At 43.6% G+C, this 19,641-nt stretch overlaps 1 protein-coding gene across 1 annotated transcript in view; it reads right to left on the bottom strand.

The window, feature by feature from the left end:
* Nucleotides 1–19,641, bottom strand: part of TNKS (tankyrase) — a 143,995-nt gene that overhangs the window by 23,091 nt on the left and 101,263 nt on the right. The window contains exons 7-12 of the mRNA XM_068941094.1: nucleotides 18,888–18,954; nucleotides 18,208–18,394; nucleotides 12,160–12,281; nucleotides 9,817–9,908; nucleotides 9,655–9,733; nucleotides 2,191–2,362 (exon numbers count right to left, since the gene is read on the bottom strand). Of these exons, the coding sequence (XP_068797195.1) occupies nucleotides 2,191–2,362; nucleotides 9,655–9,733; nucleotides 9,817–9,908; nucleotides 12,160–12,281; nucleotides 18,208–18,394; nucleotides 18,888–18,954 (719 nt within the window). The remainder of the gene's footprint in view (nucleotides 1–2,190; nucleotides 2,363–9,654; nucleotides 9,734–9,816; nucleotides 9,909–12,159; nucleotides 12,282–18,207; nucleotides 18,395–18,887; nucleotides 18,955–19,641) is intronic.

The following is a 19,641-nucleotide window of genomic DNA, read 5'->3' as shown; positions in this document are numbered from 1 at the left end:
TCGTTCCTTCATCTTTCCCGCATTCTTTGCCTTCCCTTGCTCTCCCCAATAGCACCTCGGTGTCCTGGTGTAGGGGCAAAAGAGATGACGCTAAGATCTATACCGCAGCCTAAGCTCTGCTCCTTAGCGGTTGTTTCTCTCCTCCGGACCCCTATCTCCACAAGGTAGCCGAGACCCTGACTTCAGGCAGGGCACAAAAGGATATATATTAGAAACACAGTGTGATTACTAAAGGAAAGAGAAATTTGAATCTCGCTAGACTAGCGCTCGACTAACAAAATGCAGCACTGAGCAAAGGAACAAATCTACTTACGCTTTAAGAGAAGCAAAACAAGCAGCATTTTCTAATAAGCATTGGAAAATAACTAAAAAGCTCCTTGATGAGCTTCCTTACATGACACAGGCCATATTCTACAGCTGTAACCAAAATCACAATACCGGCATGGAGTAAAGTCCTATCTACTGGCCCTGATGTCATCAGAGAGCTGTTTTCATGGTTGTGATCTCACAGCTGTGAAGTCGCTCTGCTGCCAAGGGTGAGGGAAAAAAAACCAATACTATGTGCAAAATATTTTAAGCCACAAACATGAGCACGGCTCAAGATCCAGGTAGCCATTATTACATCAAAGTAACACCGACATTAAAAAAGTATTTCTTTAAACCAATCTTCTGAAAATGAAACATGCAGTGCTATTCTGTGTATAATTTCAGCACTCACTTCATAGCTGTGGCATATACAGACAATAACCCTACATTACCAATAGCACAAACTTCTAATACGCATCTTTTCAGCTTTTTTCAGTCTTGAACAGCTTCCTGGATGTAAGGGAAAGGTTGCCACCTCTTCAATTAAAAGCAGTACAGTGTGATGGCTGAAGTTAATTTTCACAGAAAAATCAGTGGAAATGAATTTTAAATTAGAAGTCAAATGAACGTTTGCACAATACTTAAAATTTAGTTTTTTCTGAAATCAAATTCCTGTTCCTTTTAACAGCAGGGGATATGTTTACTTTTTCCTGACTTCTTTCTCAACATTATTCTCTCTCAATACACATATATACAATCACACACATACTTTAAACAGGTAACGCTACCCTCGTTACCCAGCTACAGATATCCCAAGAGGAGGTACACTTTAAAAAGGCCCTTCTCTACGGCGTTGTAAAATGCCTCTTTGTTGTCTGTTTCAAGGCAAGGCTATTCAAGACTCTGAAGGAAACGAAGTTTCTGTCTACCTCTGGTTTCCTCAGCAATCTGGACGTTCACCTTCCTTGGACTACATGCAAATCCCACTGTAAAGGTAAATTACTCCATGCTGCCGTTATAGGACCTACTGCTGCTCTCCCTGCTTGCAAACATTCAGCAGATGCATGGACAGAAGGGTGCAAGCGCTCAAGCACTTACACGGAAAATAGTGGTGCCCTCTTCAAATACATACATATTTGTATATATCTATATGTCTCTTTATACATATACAAGACAAAATACATGGCTTCCTAAGCAGTATCCAGAGAACTTTTATAATAAATTCCTTCTCTGCTGGTCAAGCAAAGCATTTGAGGTGGAAGTTCAAACGGTTTAGTAATTATCAATATTTTTTCCGCTTGTGCTCTCAATCTCTCTCCGATCAGTACCAATATTTTTTAACAAGCATGCTTCCAAAAGCCCTAGCAGTTTAAACACCATTTAAATGATGTGAGTTTGTTTTTATATCTCATGTGTATGTTTTTATATCTCATGCAGGACTATATCTCACAGGACTGGAAGTTCCCACTCTGCAAAGTCCCACGAACTCTCTGCTTGTGACTACTGAAGTCTGGAGTACCTACAGGATGGCTGATGAGAGAAAAACATTCCTCCCATGCTCAACATTACTCTAGTCTCCCCGGAACCTGCTACACAAATAAATCCATCTGCCTGCCTTCTATCTCCCTACAGAGCAGTGTGCCGTACATTCAGATGATGTTTATTTTCTTCCTGATTTATACAGAAATCACTGAAGTGAGCAGATTTTTTCTTTTTAATAAAAAGTAACAGACAGAACATCAGTAGGTGTGTGTACACGGTGGCAGAAGGGAGGGATGAGAAAATGACAGTAAGTCTCTTGCACTGAAAAAGAAAAAAGATCTGCAGCTGTGAAAGGAAGGGAGAAGCTGATGCTCAAATACAGAAGCCTTTATTTTTACCCACCACTTAGAATCTGCTGCACTGCTTCATTTCCCATCTGTGCCGCTGTGAAGCCTTGCAAAGAGATGATGGAGGGATCCGAGCCGTAATTCAGCAGGAGCCGGCAGGTTTGCAAGTGACCTGCTAAAGCAGCCCTGTGCAATGCTGTTTGACCAAGTGTGTCCAGTGCGTTCATCTGAAAAAAAAAATCAGCAGCAATATGAAACAAAACATCCTTATAATTAAAAGCTTCTATCTGGTCCCTGCTCTTAAGAGGAAGGAAGAGCAATAATTTCCCAGCATACTAATTTATCTCCAGTCCCTCTGCGTTGCCATGAAACAAAACCAAATGCCAACATATGTAGACAGCCCAACGTATAGATAATTTACATTACATTTTCCTGTCTTCTAATAAAGCAGATTATTTGTCTGCATTGGCTAACAACACGGGATCACCAAAAACCATACTTTAAAACGGTGTTCAATCTTTCGACCAATTTGATGAAAATGAACCTTGTGTAAGAAAAGCAAGACTCTGACAGAAGAGAGAGGTAAATAATTAACCAAACCATTCAACAATCTTTCAGCTTCATGGAAATTACCATCTGTCATCCTCGGAAGAGACATTAACTCAACATTACTCACACCACGAATTAAAGCAAAGTAAAGGTGTCAGATTAAGCATTCGATGAAGGAGGAAAAAGAAAAAAAGAGACTAGATACAAACAGCCCATTTTCCTCCTCATTTTTAGTACTCTTAAAGGAAGGTGACTGTAACTGGATATAATTCTACCTAATTAAAACTTTTTGCATAAACAGGTAAGACAGAATAAGATCATGAAAAGGTATTGCTTTTAAAGAATATGATATAATAGAAACCTATCTGCCTGTAAAGATTTAATAGAAGAATCCAAAAAAATTGGAAGTATCTCCATGGTTTCATACCACAGAAAGGAAGAGAATAATAAAGAGCCCTAAAAAAGAAAAAAAAATCACAAAAATAACTTTTCAAGAGGATACACTGTAGCTAGCAGCTATTCACGGCAAATTCAAATGCAGATGTCCAACAGCATTTTTTAATCACTATGAAATACAGAATCACTCTGTGTTCTCTGAAGTTACTCAGAACCTGTTATCTGCTTCTGAGCCTGAGGATGGGAGGCTGTGAACTGCTTGTTTAACAGATTCTGCTACTGCAGAAAAACAATTTCCCACCTAAAATGCAGCCTGCAAATCTTGCTACACTTCCATGAAAACTAATTGAGAAACATTTTAGTTAAGATGCATATTCTGAAGCTAAACGAAGATTAATTATGGGGGTAGCTATGCAGAAATAACTCCTTTCAGATAGGGTAAAGAGACACCTGCTTTGCAGCAACATCAAGAAATAGGAAAGAACAAAGAACTGCTACATAAGTCAAGTGGGGCACAATTAGATATTGTCAGGAATTCTTCTACTTCCCAGAACAGTAACAGTCCTATGTGCTGGTAAAGCAGGACTTTCTCAGATCACCAACCTCTTCTGCAGACAGATGTACAGGAAGGCCAATTCTGTGTCCTGCTAATTGCACTCAAGTCATGCCAATCTAATAGGATTTCCCTAAAAGTTTTGCTCTGTCCTAATAAAGGCTTAGTCCTATCATAAATGTTAACTAGAGGCTGGATTTCCCATGCCCATCATTTTACTCAGATGATGATCTTCATCTGTTTCAGGACACTGGATACCTTTCGTCACTGATAAGGGCACGGAGAACAGCAGAAGCTTGAGGCTATGCAGGGTTAGTGACGGTAAAGGGAGAATGAAATGAGGCTTATGAATACTGGAAGTAGGTGATTACACTCCCTTAGCCCAAGAAAGAGAATCGTAATTAAGGCTCTCTGCACAGCTAAATTCCTGCGTTAAACAGAAATTGCTAAAGAACGGCAGCAAAGCATCCACGCTGCACAACTCAGTGCCAACTGTGCACCTGGAAAAAACGTTAATGTTCACTTGAAAGGAATATTGGCAAAGTCATCAGATCCACCATATCATCTCTCACACAGGTCTCCCTTCACCTCCAGACAACTATCCTCACCAGCAATCAATTCTTGGGGCAGAAGAACTCCAGTCATTCGAAGAAATGCCTGCTTGCATACAGGACCAAGAGGGCTTCAGAGGTTAGAGAGGGACATATGCGCCAAATGAAGCTGTTCTTTCCCCCAGGAGCAGAATTAGACTTTGGAGTGAGCTTTCCATAGGAAACTTCTTTCCTGTGAGGGTGACTGAGCACTGGAACAGGTTGCCCAGAGAGGTTGTGCAGTCTCCTTCCTTGGAGATGTTCAAAAGCTGTCTGGACAGGGTCCTGGGTAACATGCTCTAGGTGACCCTGCATGAGCAGGGGGGTTGGACTAGATGACCTCCAGAGGTCCCTTCCAACCTCAGACGTGCGGTGATTCTGTGTTCACGCTGAAGCAGATCAGCTCTCAGCAGTCCTGCAGCGCTTCCCTAGAACAAGCCTGAGAGTGTACTGCACCACGGCTGGCGGCAACAGGATTTATGGCCAAGTGAAAATCAATACATGTGCTTAAGACAACTTGACAAGCATGAGACGCCAATATAAATCAGTAATTCCAGAAAAAGAATACATATCAAGATTAAATTCTCAGGAAGTCAGACCTGGTAGGACATCTGTCTGGGTTAACCACTGCTCAGTATGAGGTCTAAAAATACGTGCCCTTTAAAATTCAAAGTTGAAATTTAAGCTCTATTGGAGAAAATGTGAAATATCCAAGCCAGGCTGCATTATTTCTGTGCTAAGAAGCCAGACCATTCTGGCTGCACTAATCAAATAAATGAGACTCGTTCGGCTGGATCCCCTTTCTAAGCAGTTTGAAATTAGAAGGCACAGCTCTGAATCAACTTTATAGGCAAATCTTCCGTGAGGATTTAAAAAACAACAGATCCGACAGCTTTTATTCTGCAGCACTCTGTCTCTGGATCTGATTTCCTCACCTTTTCGTGTGAAAACAGCCGCTCAAACCACAACATAAAAGCAGAACGTGGTTATCAAATGAAAATTTGCTTTTGAGTAAAGTTTTCCATGGGAATTTACCACCCTGTACAATATTTCCCACTGCAGGATTCCTTCGATTGTTTCCTTCCATCCCTCTCATTTCCTTTTCCCCATCACAGATATATGCAGGAGAGAATCAAAATGGTCGTACATCATCAGCCTCCGATGAGATTTTTCCTGCCTGCACTGCTGCTGTCTCCGAGCAGCACAGAGAGCTACAGCAAATATTCCCATGTGTTACCAGGCACTTGCAGCAGCTCAACAGCTGGGACCTGTTCAAGGAACTTTTTGGCAAGACGTCATAAGCATATCCGCTTTCGGTCGGTGTCAAACGCCGGAAATATCCTCCTACCCCTTGCCACTAGAGCAGCATAAAAAGCAACAGTCTCCAAACACCTCAATTCTCTCTGTGAAAGCATCATTCTAAAAAAACGCACATACTAAAAATCACACGTGAAATTCACGCTTTGCCAACAATTCCAATATCACAGTAGCCTTCCTTGCAACAGAAGTGCTCTAGCTGCTCTCCTGCTGCATTTATTTTTGAAGACAACCTGCAAGCTGTTTTGTGTCTTTTGTGTATCACTAACAATAAATGGGATAGGAGTGAAAAGGGGTCAGCAGCAATTTCAAGCTAAGTCAGGAAAAAAACTGGTCTAGTTTCACACTGAAAGCTGCTAAATATTCCAGCCACACATTCCATAGTTTTCTCTTTGCATTAAAGATGAGTGTCATTAAGTTTCGATATCTAACTAGTGAGAAAAATTCAATCGTGTAATCGCTAAAAAACAGAGAGTTCTCCATAGTGTAAAATTTGATGCATCTCCAAAAGGAAACTTACTTTTTCAATGCTTACCCCCTTTCTGAGAAAAATCCTACCTTTATCTGAAAAGTTGGAAGCAAACGTACTGCACATCAGGATGTATCCAAGAGCATTCAAGTCTTGCTGTGGAGGTCTAGATAGATGATGACTGTTTTCAGAGCCACAACCATGACAGGTTGGAGACATCTTACTCCGATGCACAGAAATAACTGTATTACGCAAAGGTCCAGAAAGCTAGAGCCTTCCAGCACAGCAAAATGAAGCCATTTCTACTACCAGCGTGCAAAGGGACGCTATCTGTCCAGCAAACATGACTTTAAAGAGGCACATTTCTTTTTCTTGCAGAAGAACAGTTTCGGCAATGTCCTTTGGAAGCGTAACATAATTAACCAAATCCAAGACATCTCTAGTCTTGACCAAGATGCTAATGAACTTTCATGCTTGCACATTTTCTTCCAACTGTCATTCCAATTCAGGAAAGACTTGAATCTCCTTCTCCTGCACTACTGAAAGCTGAATGCCTTTCTGAAGATACTAAATATCCTGTGTATCTGTAAATTCAACCAAGGAGCTCGTTATAAGAGGGAGCTAATTTTTTGCAACAAAACGAAACAGAAAGGAAGCCACTTTTTCATTAGTTCACCACCTTTAAATGACTGTTTTTAATCATTTTTTAAAACTATTTTTTAAAATCCTTTAAACCATTTTTGGGAACATCTTCAAAGATACAGTTGCGGCACTCAAAGATTTGCTCATGAGTCTACTAAAAAAAGTAATACTTCATGGTTGAGGATTCTTTACAGATCCTCTCCCTTTTAATTTTTATAAGGTATTTTGAGGACATTCAACATCAAATAAGCAGTGCTGCAAAACGCTGCTTCACGCTACAGTTCAGGCAAACAAGAAACAAAATGGTATGGCTTTTAAAACCGCAGACATTTATGTTTGACTAACATTCTTGAAGAAAATCCTGCCCCATCCATTTGCCACCAAAATCACAGTTCAGATTGATTTTTCTCTCCAGTTTTCTCACCTGTGCTTTAGATGTATACTTGACAGGCAACTCCTGCAAACTCAGCTAGTGAACTACTGAAAGGACCTGCACGGATCATGGGATGCACATGGCTTGGATGTACCATACTGACGTGCAAGCGATGTGCGCTTGTGGATGTAGCATCAAAATGGAAAAGACATATTTAAACTGCAGGAGAGTGTTGGTCCAGGAATAAACTGATATTTACTGTGAAGCAGTTACCGTAGGGCAACTAGATTTACCGGCTCGTGAGATCCTTTCTTGTCACAAATATGACTAGACAGGACCAAAGGGCTAAGGACATCTGAACACACCCCTTGAAGTAACTGAAATGCCTCTGTAGAGTAGGTAAAGCCTCGACAAGGCACAAAAAGAGTAAACAGGAAGAAAAGGCTCACAGAAATACACGAAAGGGATAATCAAGAACATGAATCATGCTTCAGGGATGAGAGCTGCAACTTTTCAACAGTTAGAAGCAAAGAAAAAGCGGTATTAAGGGTGCCCGATGAACTAACAGAATATCTACAGTCAAAGCATGAACAAGAGGCCAAATGATAACATACAAGCAAGACAAACGTTTTAGCATCATTAAATGCACCGAGTTAACTAATTAATACTCCAGAGCATATCCCATCTGGGAACTTCAAAGTGCTTCATAAACCTTAATGATCTACATCTCCTTGAAAGTCCACTATTACATTATCTATCATTTTACAGCTAAGGAACTTCGGACACAGATGAAGAGGGACCTGATCCACTGCGGCATGGAATTATATGCTTAATTTTAACAACGTGTGGTCTCCTGCCAAGTGCTTAAGTGCTTTGCTGGATCACAAACATGAACGGATTTCCCAGAATAACCTAGGAAGCATATATCAGGACAGGAATGCAGAACGAACTTTAAGTACCACCATGTATCTCTATTTGCATATTTTCATCTCAAAAACTATGGAAAACGCTACTCAGCATGACTCTTTAGATAACTGTGGCCTACTCACCATGGTCACACAGTCCCCAAGTGATTCATGGATCACAGCTGGAAACCCCTGCTTCAGGACATAAGAGAACTACAGGCTAGCGTCAGAATGTCCTCCTGACACAAACAACAAAATTTGGCCGTTCCAGTAAGGCTGACGTTTTAATCCCACTCCAATAACACCTGTTTTTCAGTTTGCTCCTAACCTGGCTACATAGAGACAGATTTTTGAGGCAGCGCTAATTTAAATACCTACGGTATAGTAGTGGGTTTCCAAGAAACACTCAGCATACAAAAACTCCTTATATTTCATAGCAAGTAGCTGTTGGGTACCAATATATCCAAAACTCCAGCAGGTCCAGTTCAATGCTTACCCGAGAACCATCAATATCGAATTCATGTGCAATACTGGATCCATAAAGCCATGAGAAATCTGCTCCTATGGACAAATGAAATCTTATCTTTTCTAATGCATAGGTACGTTATTAACAGTCAATTTGGGAAAGTGATAACCGTTTGAATGAATACAAACGGTCTTCTCTACCTCTCTCCTTTCTTCCTTCCCTGTGAAAATCTTGGAGAGATACCGCCACATCAGGCTTCTCAGATGTGATAAAATCTGCCATAGTTTTGTCATTAAGTTATTTTATGATTCCATTGAACTGCTACGGAAGCGAATCAGATACTGGGATCTGGAAATTAGCTCTCATACAGGCCTACAAATCATAATTCAATGTTTCAAAATAAAAAGACTTGAATTAACTGGATATACAATTACATTGCTCTCACCTCCTAGCACTTTTAAGAGTGACACTCTAGATTGTTATTACAGGTATATTTCTTCATTTCTAGCTAGTTGGATGAAGATGAAGACTCAAAGACAGGAATCTGAGCTCCCTTTAAAGCAAGAACTTGGATATTGTTTACATTTTGACAAATAGAAAGAAAATATCTGTCAAGAAGAACTTTTAGAAAAATTAAGTAGCTAAATGTATCATTATCATGAATGTCAAGTTTCTTGCTAACAATCTGACATACTTCTGAAAGATGTTTAGAAGGCAATCTAAATAAGGGTTAACATTTTCTTCACCTTTAACTGATAACTTGCTGAACCATCCGTTTGTAAGCAATCTTTACCACAGGCTCAGAAATTACTTGTGTGCGTTTAGGTCAGCACCCATCCAGGGCTAAAGGGGGTGGCAAACCAATCTGACCAAGACAGTAAGAACAGAGTAAGCGCTAAAGGATGCCCAGTAATAGACTCTTAAACTCAGTGTCAGTAAACTCGAAAATTGGCTATTTTTCAGACATCAAGAGAAGTCAACAAGAGGCATCTAACTGACCACCTTTATTAAAAACGAGTAGCATGATTCATTAACAATGAGTAAGCTAGGCTCCTAAGCCTGTATTCAGCTACATGGAAAGGAGACCTCATTTTTAAACAGGATATCTGAATACCCCATACCGATTTAAGATAACCACACTTTAACAAGGCAAGTAGAAGAAAAAGCAAGAGGTGTCGTGAAAACTAACCCTGCATTTAACCAACATAACCCTCCCACTTGCCTCCTGCCTCATAGAAAATACATTTCAGTACATTTACCTTTGCTCCATGTTTATGCAGAACTTCCATGACATCATTATGGGCTTTTTCAGCTGCAACATGCAAAGGCGTCATGAAGCTAGAGGAAAAATGGAAGACATTAGTTTTGTGTTCCTAATATGACAGCGTCCTTTGGAAAACTGCAAAACTTCAGGGACCTACTCTTTGTTCTTCTCATTAACATTCGCTCCTTTCCTGAGCAACAGTTCTGTAACTTGCTTCCGCTTGGGATGCACAGCAGCCACAGCACAGTGCTGCAAAAAAAGTAAATATGGGATAGGTAAGTATTGCCACTGTAACTGCAGAGATGACAAAGCACTCTGAAGTTCACAACTTCATCTTTATATATCCTGCTGAACAGCAGTCTACAAAATTCACAAACAGAATTGAACAGAGTTCCATAATATTTCTGCCTGAGTATACACTATAGCAAATAAAATACAAGCTAGTGGCCAATGCTGTTACTCTTCTCAGAAAAATAATTTTCATTTTAAAGCTTCATCACTTATGAAAAAGTGGGATGTTCCTAACTACATTAACAAGATATGGAGACAAAAAAAGCACATAATACCCCAAGGAGGTAAAGACAAAGGGCATGAAATAACTTTCCATAGAGGTCCCAAACTCTCTACTATCAAAATAAGAGCCTTTACAATGAGATAGATCCCAAGCAGCACCTCAAAACTGGCAACAGTACTGATACCTGTTTTTACTCCAGTTTCACGGTTTTCAGTATGAAATAACTGCTACGCGAGCTTTCATACTGCTCTCAGTCAGCAGGGCTTTGTAAAAAACAGAAAGATCAACTTTTGCTCTGAAGAGGGAGAATTGTTGAGATTTTGCAGATAATAATGGATTTATGTTTCTTCCCAGTAGGATAAGCCAGCATTAAAAGTAGCAGAAGTGCTGAAAAATTGAACAAAGGAGCAACAAAAGTATGCATTTTTTAATATTGGTACCTAGCTCTTGCTAAAGATGAGAGCTACGCGCTACAGCCTTCACGTATTTGTTAACAAAAAAAAAAAAAAAAGATGCAGAATTAAATTAAAGAGGTTTCTTACGAGTTCGCATCCCCTTACGTATCATTTGGCGAGCGCTGCCACAGCGGTGGCTTGTAACGTCCTTTGTGGAAAAGTCACATGGGGAACAACAGTGTCACTCATTTCATGGCATGCAGCTGGATGCAAGACACATTGACCCCACGGCCTTCCCTTAAGGCTGTATACTTAACTCTGTTCTTAAATTTTCTTTTGCTGGCCAAACCTCAGAGTAACACTGAAACATAAACCAGGGGCTTGCTTTGGCCTTTGTGGAAAAGAAAGCACTGACTCCTCTGCCTCTTGGTAGAAGAGACCATGCTAAGGGCAGCAATAATTCAGTTACATTGCACTGATTGCGCATCATCTTGTCCAGTCCTAGAAGCTAAGCCCGTCCTGCCACTCGGATGCAAGACTACCGGGAAATCTCAAGTATGGCAGGCAGAAATGGAGAAATCACAGTCAAACGCTTGCTGAACAGTGGACCAAAGATATCAATCAAGCTAAAAGAACCCCTTTTGCCCAGCCATCTCTGCAGAGCGAGCAGACGGAGAAGAGCAAAGAACAGCACAGGACTAAGAAGTCATCGTTACAAAGCTAAAGGGACGCCGCATGGCAGCAGCTGACATAGTCAAGAAGGGAAGAATAAAATCATCTCAAGTGTCCTTCTGTCCTTGCTCCTAAGTTTAGGCTAGGAGGCAGAGTCCATCACGGAAAGAACAGGTACAGATGCTTGGTAGAAAACACTGTTCTGAGCACAATCATGGTGTTTCTTAACGCTGAGCATGCATTTGTACGCCTGCGGCTGAGACTTATCACTGTGAGGACAATGTTCTATTAGAATAAAGTACATAGCTATGAAGGTTTTAATAATACCATCAGTCCCACCCAACTTCAGTGTCTTCACCGCATCTGTGATACTGGCTGTGTTCTTTGCCTTTACTGCTTCTTCAAACAACGAAACAAGAGTAGGACAGGTAAGTCACAAACACCCCGGCTTCCAAACCATTCAGCAGTATTACTTCAATCTGAGACACTGATATGAACCTAGCATCTTCTCTCACCACTGTCTCAGGTACTCTGCGAAGAATATTTGGCATCCACATTTGCCCATGCAAAACACTAAGGGAGTACCAGGCCACCGAGATGGAATTTGGCCCCAGCAAATACACAGCAACTGACCAACAGAAAAAGAGGCAGAGAAAAGAAGTGAAATATAGACAGGTGAGCAGTAGCCTAAGGGTTTCTGAAACCCACCAGCGGGGAAAAAAATAGGAAAAAAAAGGGATAATAAAATTATATAGTGCTATCTCTATAGCAGTGATTTATTTTTAAAATATCAAGTGCTTGATGGCAAATCCTCAATCTCAGATGATGAATACGTTTTCATAATGTAGAAATAAAATCCCTCAACTGGGGCTACCAGCACATTTATCATAAAAGAAATGGATCGACTGTATAATCTCACCAGTGCAGTTTCATGCGACTGTGGCTGCTTAAAATTAATGATCTCCAAAGCAAGCGTCTTCTTCACTTTAGCTAGGTCTGCCTCTCTGGCTGCTTGTAGTAAAGAATGTCCTTTGAATTCATCTGTTGGAGAAAGATGTATTTAATATTCAGCAACATGTCACATTTATAAATGTTACTCGAGAAAGGTAGCTATAATTGACTAAGAACAAATAAAAATATTTCTGCGTATCGTCAGGTAGTGACTAACCTGGGAGGCAGAACACAAAACATGGCTTAGCGAAACCAAAAAGGATATCCTAGGGCAGAGGGGAAGGGGTTCCTTGAGAAAAACCCTTACAGCCTTTCTCCCTCTTATTCTCCTCTCACCTGATATTAAAAACATACGTGAACTCTAAATTATCTATCAAGGGAGCACCCTGGCAGTAAATACTCTGCAGAAGAAAACAGAATCACAGAATCGTTTAGGTTGGAAGGGACCTCTGGAGATCATCTAGTCCAACCTCCCTGCTCAAGCAGGGTCACCTAGAGCATATTGCCCAGCATCACATCCAGACGGGTTTTGAATATCTCCAGCGAAGGAGACTCCACCACCTCTCTGGGCAACCTGTTCCAATGCTCTGTCACCCTCACAGTGAAGAAGTTTTTTCTCAGGTTCAGATGGAACTTCCTGTGGTTCAGTTTCTGCCCGTTGCCTCTTGTCTTGTTGCTGGGCACCACGGAGAAGAGGCTGGCCTCATCCTCTTGACACTCCCCCTTCAGATACTTGTACACGTTGATGAGATCCCCTCTCAATCTTCTCTTCTCCAGGCTCAACAGGCCCAGCTCTTGCAGTCTTTCTTCCTAGGAGAGATGCTCCAGCCCTCTAATCATCTTGGTAGCCCTCCGCTGGACTCTCTCCAGGAGTGCCATGTCTCTCTTGTACTGGGGAGCCCAGAACTGGACACAGGACTCCAGGTGAGGCCTCCCCAGGGCTGAGGAGAGGGGCAGGATCACCTCCCTCGTCCTGCTGGCAACACTCTGCCTAATGCACCCCAGGAGACCATTGGCCTTCTTGGTCACAAGGGCACACTGCTGCCTCATGGCTAACTTGTTGTCCACCAGCACTCCCAGGTCCTTCTCGGCAGAGCTACTTTCCAACAGGTCAACCCCCAGCCTGTACTGGTGCATGGGATTATTCCTGCCTAGGTGCAGGACCTTGCACTTGCCTTTGTTGAACTTCAGGAGGTTCCTCTCTGCCCAGCTCTCCGGCCTGTCCAGGTCCCTCTGAATGGCAGCACAGTCTTCTGGTGTGTTAGCCTCTCCCCCCAGTTTAGTATCATCAGCAAACTGGCTGAGGGTGCACTCTGTCCCTTCCTCCAGGTCATTGATGAATATATTGAACAAGACTGGGCCCAGGACTGAACCCTGGGGGGCACCGCTAGCCACAGGCCTCCAACTTGACTCTGCGCCATTCACCACAACCCTCTGCGCTCGGCCATCCAGCCAGTTCTCAAGCCACCTCACTGTCCACTCATCTAGCCCACACTTCCTGAGCTTACCTAGGAGGATGTGATGGGAGACAGTGTCCAAAGCCTTGCTGAAGTCCAGGGAGACAACATCCACTGCTCTGCCCTCATCTACCCAGCCAGTCATTCCGTCATAGAAGGCTATCAGATTGGTCAAGCATGATTTCCCTTTGGTGAATCCATGCTGACTACTCCCGATCACCTTCTTGTCCTCCAGATGCTTAGTGATGACCTTCAGGAGGAGCTGTTCCATCACCTTGCCAGGGATGGAGGTGAGGCTGACAGGCCTGTAGTTTCCTGGCTCCTCCTTCTTGCCCTTTTTGAAGACTGGCGTGACATTGGCTTTCTTCCAGTCCTCAGGCACCTCTCCTGATCTCCAGGACCTTTCAAAGATGATGGAGAGTGGTCTAGCGATAACATCCGCCAGCTCCCTCAGCACTCGTGGGTGCATCCCATCGGGGCCCATGGATTTATGGATGTCAAGTTTAGACAAAAGATCTCTAACCTGATCCTCCTCAACCAAGGGAGAGTCTTCCTTTCTCCAGCCTTCCTCTCTTGTCTCCAAGGTCTGGAATTCCTCAGGACTGGCCTTAACAGTGAAGACTGAAACAAAGGCAGCATTCAATAACTCTGCCTTCTCTGTATCTTTTGTCACCAGGGCACCTGCCCCATTCAGCAGCGGGCCCACGTTTTCCCTAGTCTTCCTTTTGCTAGTGATGTATTTGAAGAAGGCCTTCTTGTTGTCCTTGACATCCCTTGCCAGATTTAATTCCAACTGGGCCTTAGCCTTCCTTGTCGCATCCCTGCACGCTCTGACAATGTCCCTGTATTCCTCCCAAGTGGCCTCTCCCCTTTTCCACATTCTGTACACTTCCTTCTTCTGTTGGAGTTTTGCCAGGAGTTCCTTGCTCATCCATGCAGGTCTCCTGCCCGCTTTGCTCGACTTCTTCCTCAGAGGGATGCACTGATCCTGAGCCTGGAGGAAGTGACGCTTGAATATTAACCAGCTTTCTTGGACCCCTCTTCCTTCTAGGGCCCTACCCCAGGAGATTCCCCTAAGTAGGTCCCTCAAGAGGCCAAAGTCAGCTCTCCTGAAGTCCAGCGTTGCAATCCTACGCATTGCCCTGCTCCCTCCTCGTAGGATCCTGAACTCCACCATCTCATGGTCACTGCAGCCAAGGCTGCCTCCAACCTTCACATCTCCAACTAGACCTTCTTTGTTCGTTAGTACAAGGTCTAGCATTGCACCTCTCCTCGTTGGCGTCTCCACCACCTGAGTCAAGAAATTATCATCAATGCTTTGCAGGAACCTCTTTGACTGTTTGTGCCTAGCTGTGCTGTCTTCCCAACAGATATCAGGGTGGTTGAAGTCTCCCATGAGAACCAGGGCCTGTGATCGGGAGGCTTCTTCCAGCTGTCTGTAGAAGGCCTCATCTATGGCTTCCTCCTGGTCAGGTGGCCTGTAGTAGACCCCCACAACAGTGTCACCCATGTTACCCTGCCCTTTAATCCTTACCCATAGGCTCTCCACTTGCTCTTCATCCACCCCGAGGCAGAGCTCCATACATTCTAGTTGCTCCCTCACATAAAGAGCAACTCCACCACCTCGCCTTCCTGGCCCGTCTTTCCTAAAAAGCACAGAGCCATCCATGACCGCATCCCAGTCATGTGAACTATCCCACCATGTCTCTGCAACCGCAATGAGATCATGGCCCTGCGACTGCACACAGATCTCTAACTCTTCCTGCTTATTCCCCATGCTGCGTGCATTGGTATACAGGCATTTCAGAGAGCCAGTCAAGCATGCAGGCTTCCCAGAAGAGGTGCAAGAGGATCCTCCATAGCCATGTCCCATGCTGTCTCCCCTGGTTGTATGCACCCGCTGGAGGCATCCTGACTTGAGCGGTGTTTTACTGACTCCCCTGCCACTATACCACTCCCCTTCCCCCATCTTGCCTAGTTTAAAGCCCTCCGTACCAGGCTGGCCAATCTGTTGGCAAAGACACGCGTGCCCCGCTTGGTAAGGTGGATCCCATCTCTCCCCATCAGCTGTTGATCTTCAAACAGGGTCCCATGGTCATAGAAACCAAAGCCCTGTTGCCAACACCAGCGGCGCAGCCAGCTGTTAACTTGGACAACTCATCTACTCCTCCTCCTGTCCTTTCCCCTCACAGGCAAGATTGAGGAGAAAACGACCTGGGCTCCCAGACCCTTGACCACCATTCCCAGAGCTCTGAAGTCCCGTTTGATGGTTTCCAGTTTGCCTTTCGTGTCATTAGCACCCACATGGAAGATCAGCAGAGGGTAGTAGTCCGATGCGTGGACAAGTCTTGGCAGTCTTTCCACGACATCTCTTATTCGAGCCCCTGGCAGGCAGCAAACCTCTCTGGACAAGAGATCAGGTTGGCAGATAGGTGCCTCTGTCCCCTGCAGTAGGGAGTCACCCACAACAATCACTCGCCGTTTCTTCCGGGGGTTCCTGCACGGCACAGGGTCTGCCAGGCCAGTTGCCTCCCTTGGAGCCATGCCCAGCTCCTCCTCGGCTTGGAGGGCGCTAAACTTGTTCTTCAAGGGTAAGTCTTGAGGAGGAGCAAGAGCCTTTCTCCTTCTACGAGAGGTCACCAGCTTCCAGCCCTCTTCAACAGCGTTATGAAGCACCTTTACACACGGTGCTGAGCCCTCTGACACCTCCACTGCAGTGGGGACAGGGGACTCCCGGAGCTGAACAGTCTCCGAGAACGCCCTGTCAATCTCCCGCTCATCCTCTCGGATGCTACGCAGCCTACTAACCTCCTCCTGTAACTCCTTTATCTGGTGACGCAACTGGTCAAGCACAGCACACCTCACACAGGAGAGCTGTCTGTCAGCCCAGGCCTTGCAGAGAGGCCCCAGGCACTCCCCGCAGCCTGACACCTGCAGAGCTGCATCTGCTGTCTGAGAGTCTGTCTGGGTTGAGGCCTCAGACACAGCCGATGCAGCACCTCCCGCAGCCACTGGGGAACGTGCTCTGCGGCGTGTCATGACCATGCCCCGGGGAAGGACACACCACTGTGCAAAGTGTGCAAAATGGAGAGGTGCCTTCTTTGCCTTCTGGCGCCCTTCTGCGCAAACTGCTGCGTCTGTTCGCTGCCTCTGTTGGCTGCGCTCTAGGCCTGGCTCTTATATAGGCCTCTGCCTAGCAGTGACTCACAAGGGTGCTTGACCCACCCAATCAGGAGCCACCTGAAACAAAAGCCCCAACTCCCTCTGACCAGGCCAGCCCAGAGAGCTCGTTAGCAGCAGCCCCACCTAGCTAGAACTTCCCAGGAGAAGTTAAGTCAAGGTCCCCTGCAGGAGTCCTTGCCCAGCTCTCCCTTCCTGCTAGCAGCAAGCACCGTCTAGTTCCTCGGGGGTCCCCAGAAAGTCTCCACAACTTCCAACAAGGCCCACAAAAGGCCCAGGCAGAGCCCAGACACTGCTGCGCAAACTGCTGCGTCTGTTCGCTGCCTCTGTTGGCTGCGCTCAGAGGAGAGCAACAAGTTGCTTTTCAAGATCCTTACTGTATATGCAACTACAAAGAATTTAAAGTAAAGTCTAAACATATCATTTAAATAAAAAATATTAAAGAATGCAACTTTGCTAACAGTCTTAAGAAAATCGAACTGGTTAAATATTTGAAGCCAGCCTGCTCAAAGGAGGGAACACGTTTTGATAGCAGTTATTTCTTCGCAGGTGCAGAGAGCGAATTTTCTTCCTTTCAGTGTCACGCCTTGTTCAGTTCAGCAACTAGCTGAATAATTTTAGCTGAAAATTAGTTTGAATTCAAAAAGGTAAAAAAGCATTTCTCTTAAAAGCTACAAATGAAAGGCAGGTATGCAAGATCTGAACTTGGGAACTAGAAACAAACAGCTTAATTAAATCAGGAATTTTCTTTCATAAGCAAGCTTTAAATGCCAAACTTGTTAAGAGCAGCTTTCTTCTCCCACATTCATTTTACATCCCCTGCATTTGCAGCTTCCTTTTAATCAAAATCACTTCATTTCAAATAGAACTCAGATTTCCTTGTAGAACATAACATTACAAAAAGTACAAGCACAAATAAATCTGGAAATAACAAATAAATATAGTATTATGCCTAATGTAATAAAACTGAAAGACTCAAGAATACACTAAACGTATTTTATTTTGGGTATGCAAATAGAAGATTTCCTTATTATTCATCAAAACGATGACGAATTTGATAAAAAGGTCAGGCTAATGCCCACAATTTAGTCATTATCAGTGGAATGGCTTGATTTCTTTATGACTTTATTCAACTTCCAAGCATACAAAAACACCCCGACCCACTGATTCAACAGTACCTTCTGGTTTAAACATTTCAAATATAAGAAAACCAGGCAATATGATGGCCAGCATGTTAGAGGCATCTGTGCGTTTAGACACGAGAAGTACAGCTGCATTTATTCGATTGCTTTGCATCTACTTGTGCTTGAAGGAGCTGCCTTGAAAGGAAAGCATCCTCTCATATCCCCCAACAACTACTGCAAGCCTGAAATACTCACAGGTTAGTCTCTCCCTTAGCTCTGGTGTCGGAGCCATATCGACCGCGCTCTTGCCGTGGCAGTTGACTAAGGTGGGATCTGCGCCGTGACTCAGGAGCAGGGAGCAGACCTCGACGCGATTCTTGGAAGCAGCCTCGTGCAAAGGGGTGAACTGCCAGAGGTCCATAGCATTAACGCAGGCCCCATGCTAGCACAGCAAAGAAAGCCTTGTATTAGCAAGAAAGCATCATCATCGCTTAAAGCGCGCAAGACTTCCGTTCCCCTAGGAAAGCTGGTTCCGCTTTTTAATATATATGCTTATGCATGTGCACACCCAAGCAAAAATGAATTATACGTATATACGTAAAAGTACCGATGAACCTCAACAAAACTGGAACTTCTGTATAAGCTAAAGTTTTAACAGAACAGATTTTTCCGCAGAAAAATTCTCATAAATCAAACTCTTAATATTTGGCTGAAGAGACTACATCAGGGGGGAAAAAAAAAAAAACCTCGCGCCACAGAAAGACCTAAAGTTCCAGGCCTCTGAAATTACATACAGGATGTTTGAAATTACATACAGGATGTTTGAAACCTGGTATTAATGAAAAACATATTCAGCTTTAAGTCTGGTGTAAACAGCCCAGGTCTCATCTAACACCTTTAAACCAGCAGTAATTACTTTCTATCCCTCCACTTACCTTAAGTAGCAACTCTGTAACTTCATAGTGTCCATATGAACAGGCATTATGAAGAGGCACAAGACCACTACATGAAAAATAAAAAATGACACATGTATTTAAGCAGCGTTTTTCAAGAGGCAGGAACTATTTTCCCCCTCTCTCCCTGAGCAAGAGACGAGCAGAAATCAAATTAAATTTTAAAATTCAAATATTTAAAAATTAAGATCCACAGTCTACTGGGAAAATCCAGCCTTTTCAAACAACATGTTACTTGAGGGTGGAATTAAAACATCTTTTGTCTAATAGGCAACACGTGCTCAATCTACCATTAAGATTGGTATTAACGGCCTTCGAAATGATCTTTCCTGGAGCCATTGGTGGGGGGGAAGTCCCACTCCACGTGCAGTGATCTGTTTCCACCTAAATGTGCATTCCTGTTTATTTTAAATGCCGTGTAAAAGGCCTAACTCCCCGGATAACACTATCCTAACTCCCAGCTATGTTTCGAAGATGAACAAATACTCACTCACAGCAGACTGCTCCAGACTGTGGAAGGACGTGCTTTAACTGCATTTGTGACAGTGCAACCTATTTCACAGTGCAAGAGACCTACGAGAGGGTCCCTGTAATTTTTGTACAGCTATGTCACTGGGGACCGTTCTTAAAATCAACACTAGCGAAGTAAATGCCAGGGGTCTAGTCATAAGTACAAGACATTATTACAAAGGAAAAAATGATTTTAAGTCAAGCAAGCCAAGCTAGTTATGGCCCA

This window comes from Struthio camelus, chromosome 4, assembly GCF_040807025.1.
Source record: "Struthio camelus isolate bStrCam1 chromosome 4, bStrCam1.hap1, whole genome shotgun sequence".
Taxonomy (NCBI): domain Eukaryota; kingdom Metazoa; phylum Chordata; class Aves; order Struthioniformes; family Struthionidae; genus Struthio; species Struthio camelus.
Note: the sequence above shows the minus strand (reverse complement) of the source record. Positions and strands in the feature narration are given on the sequence as shown.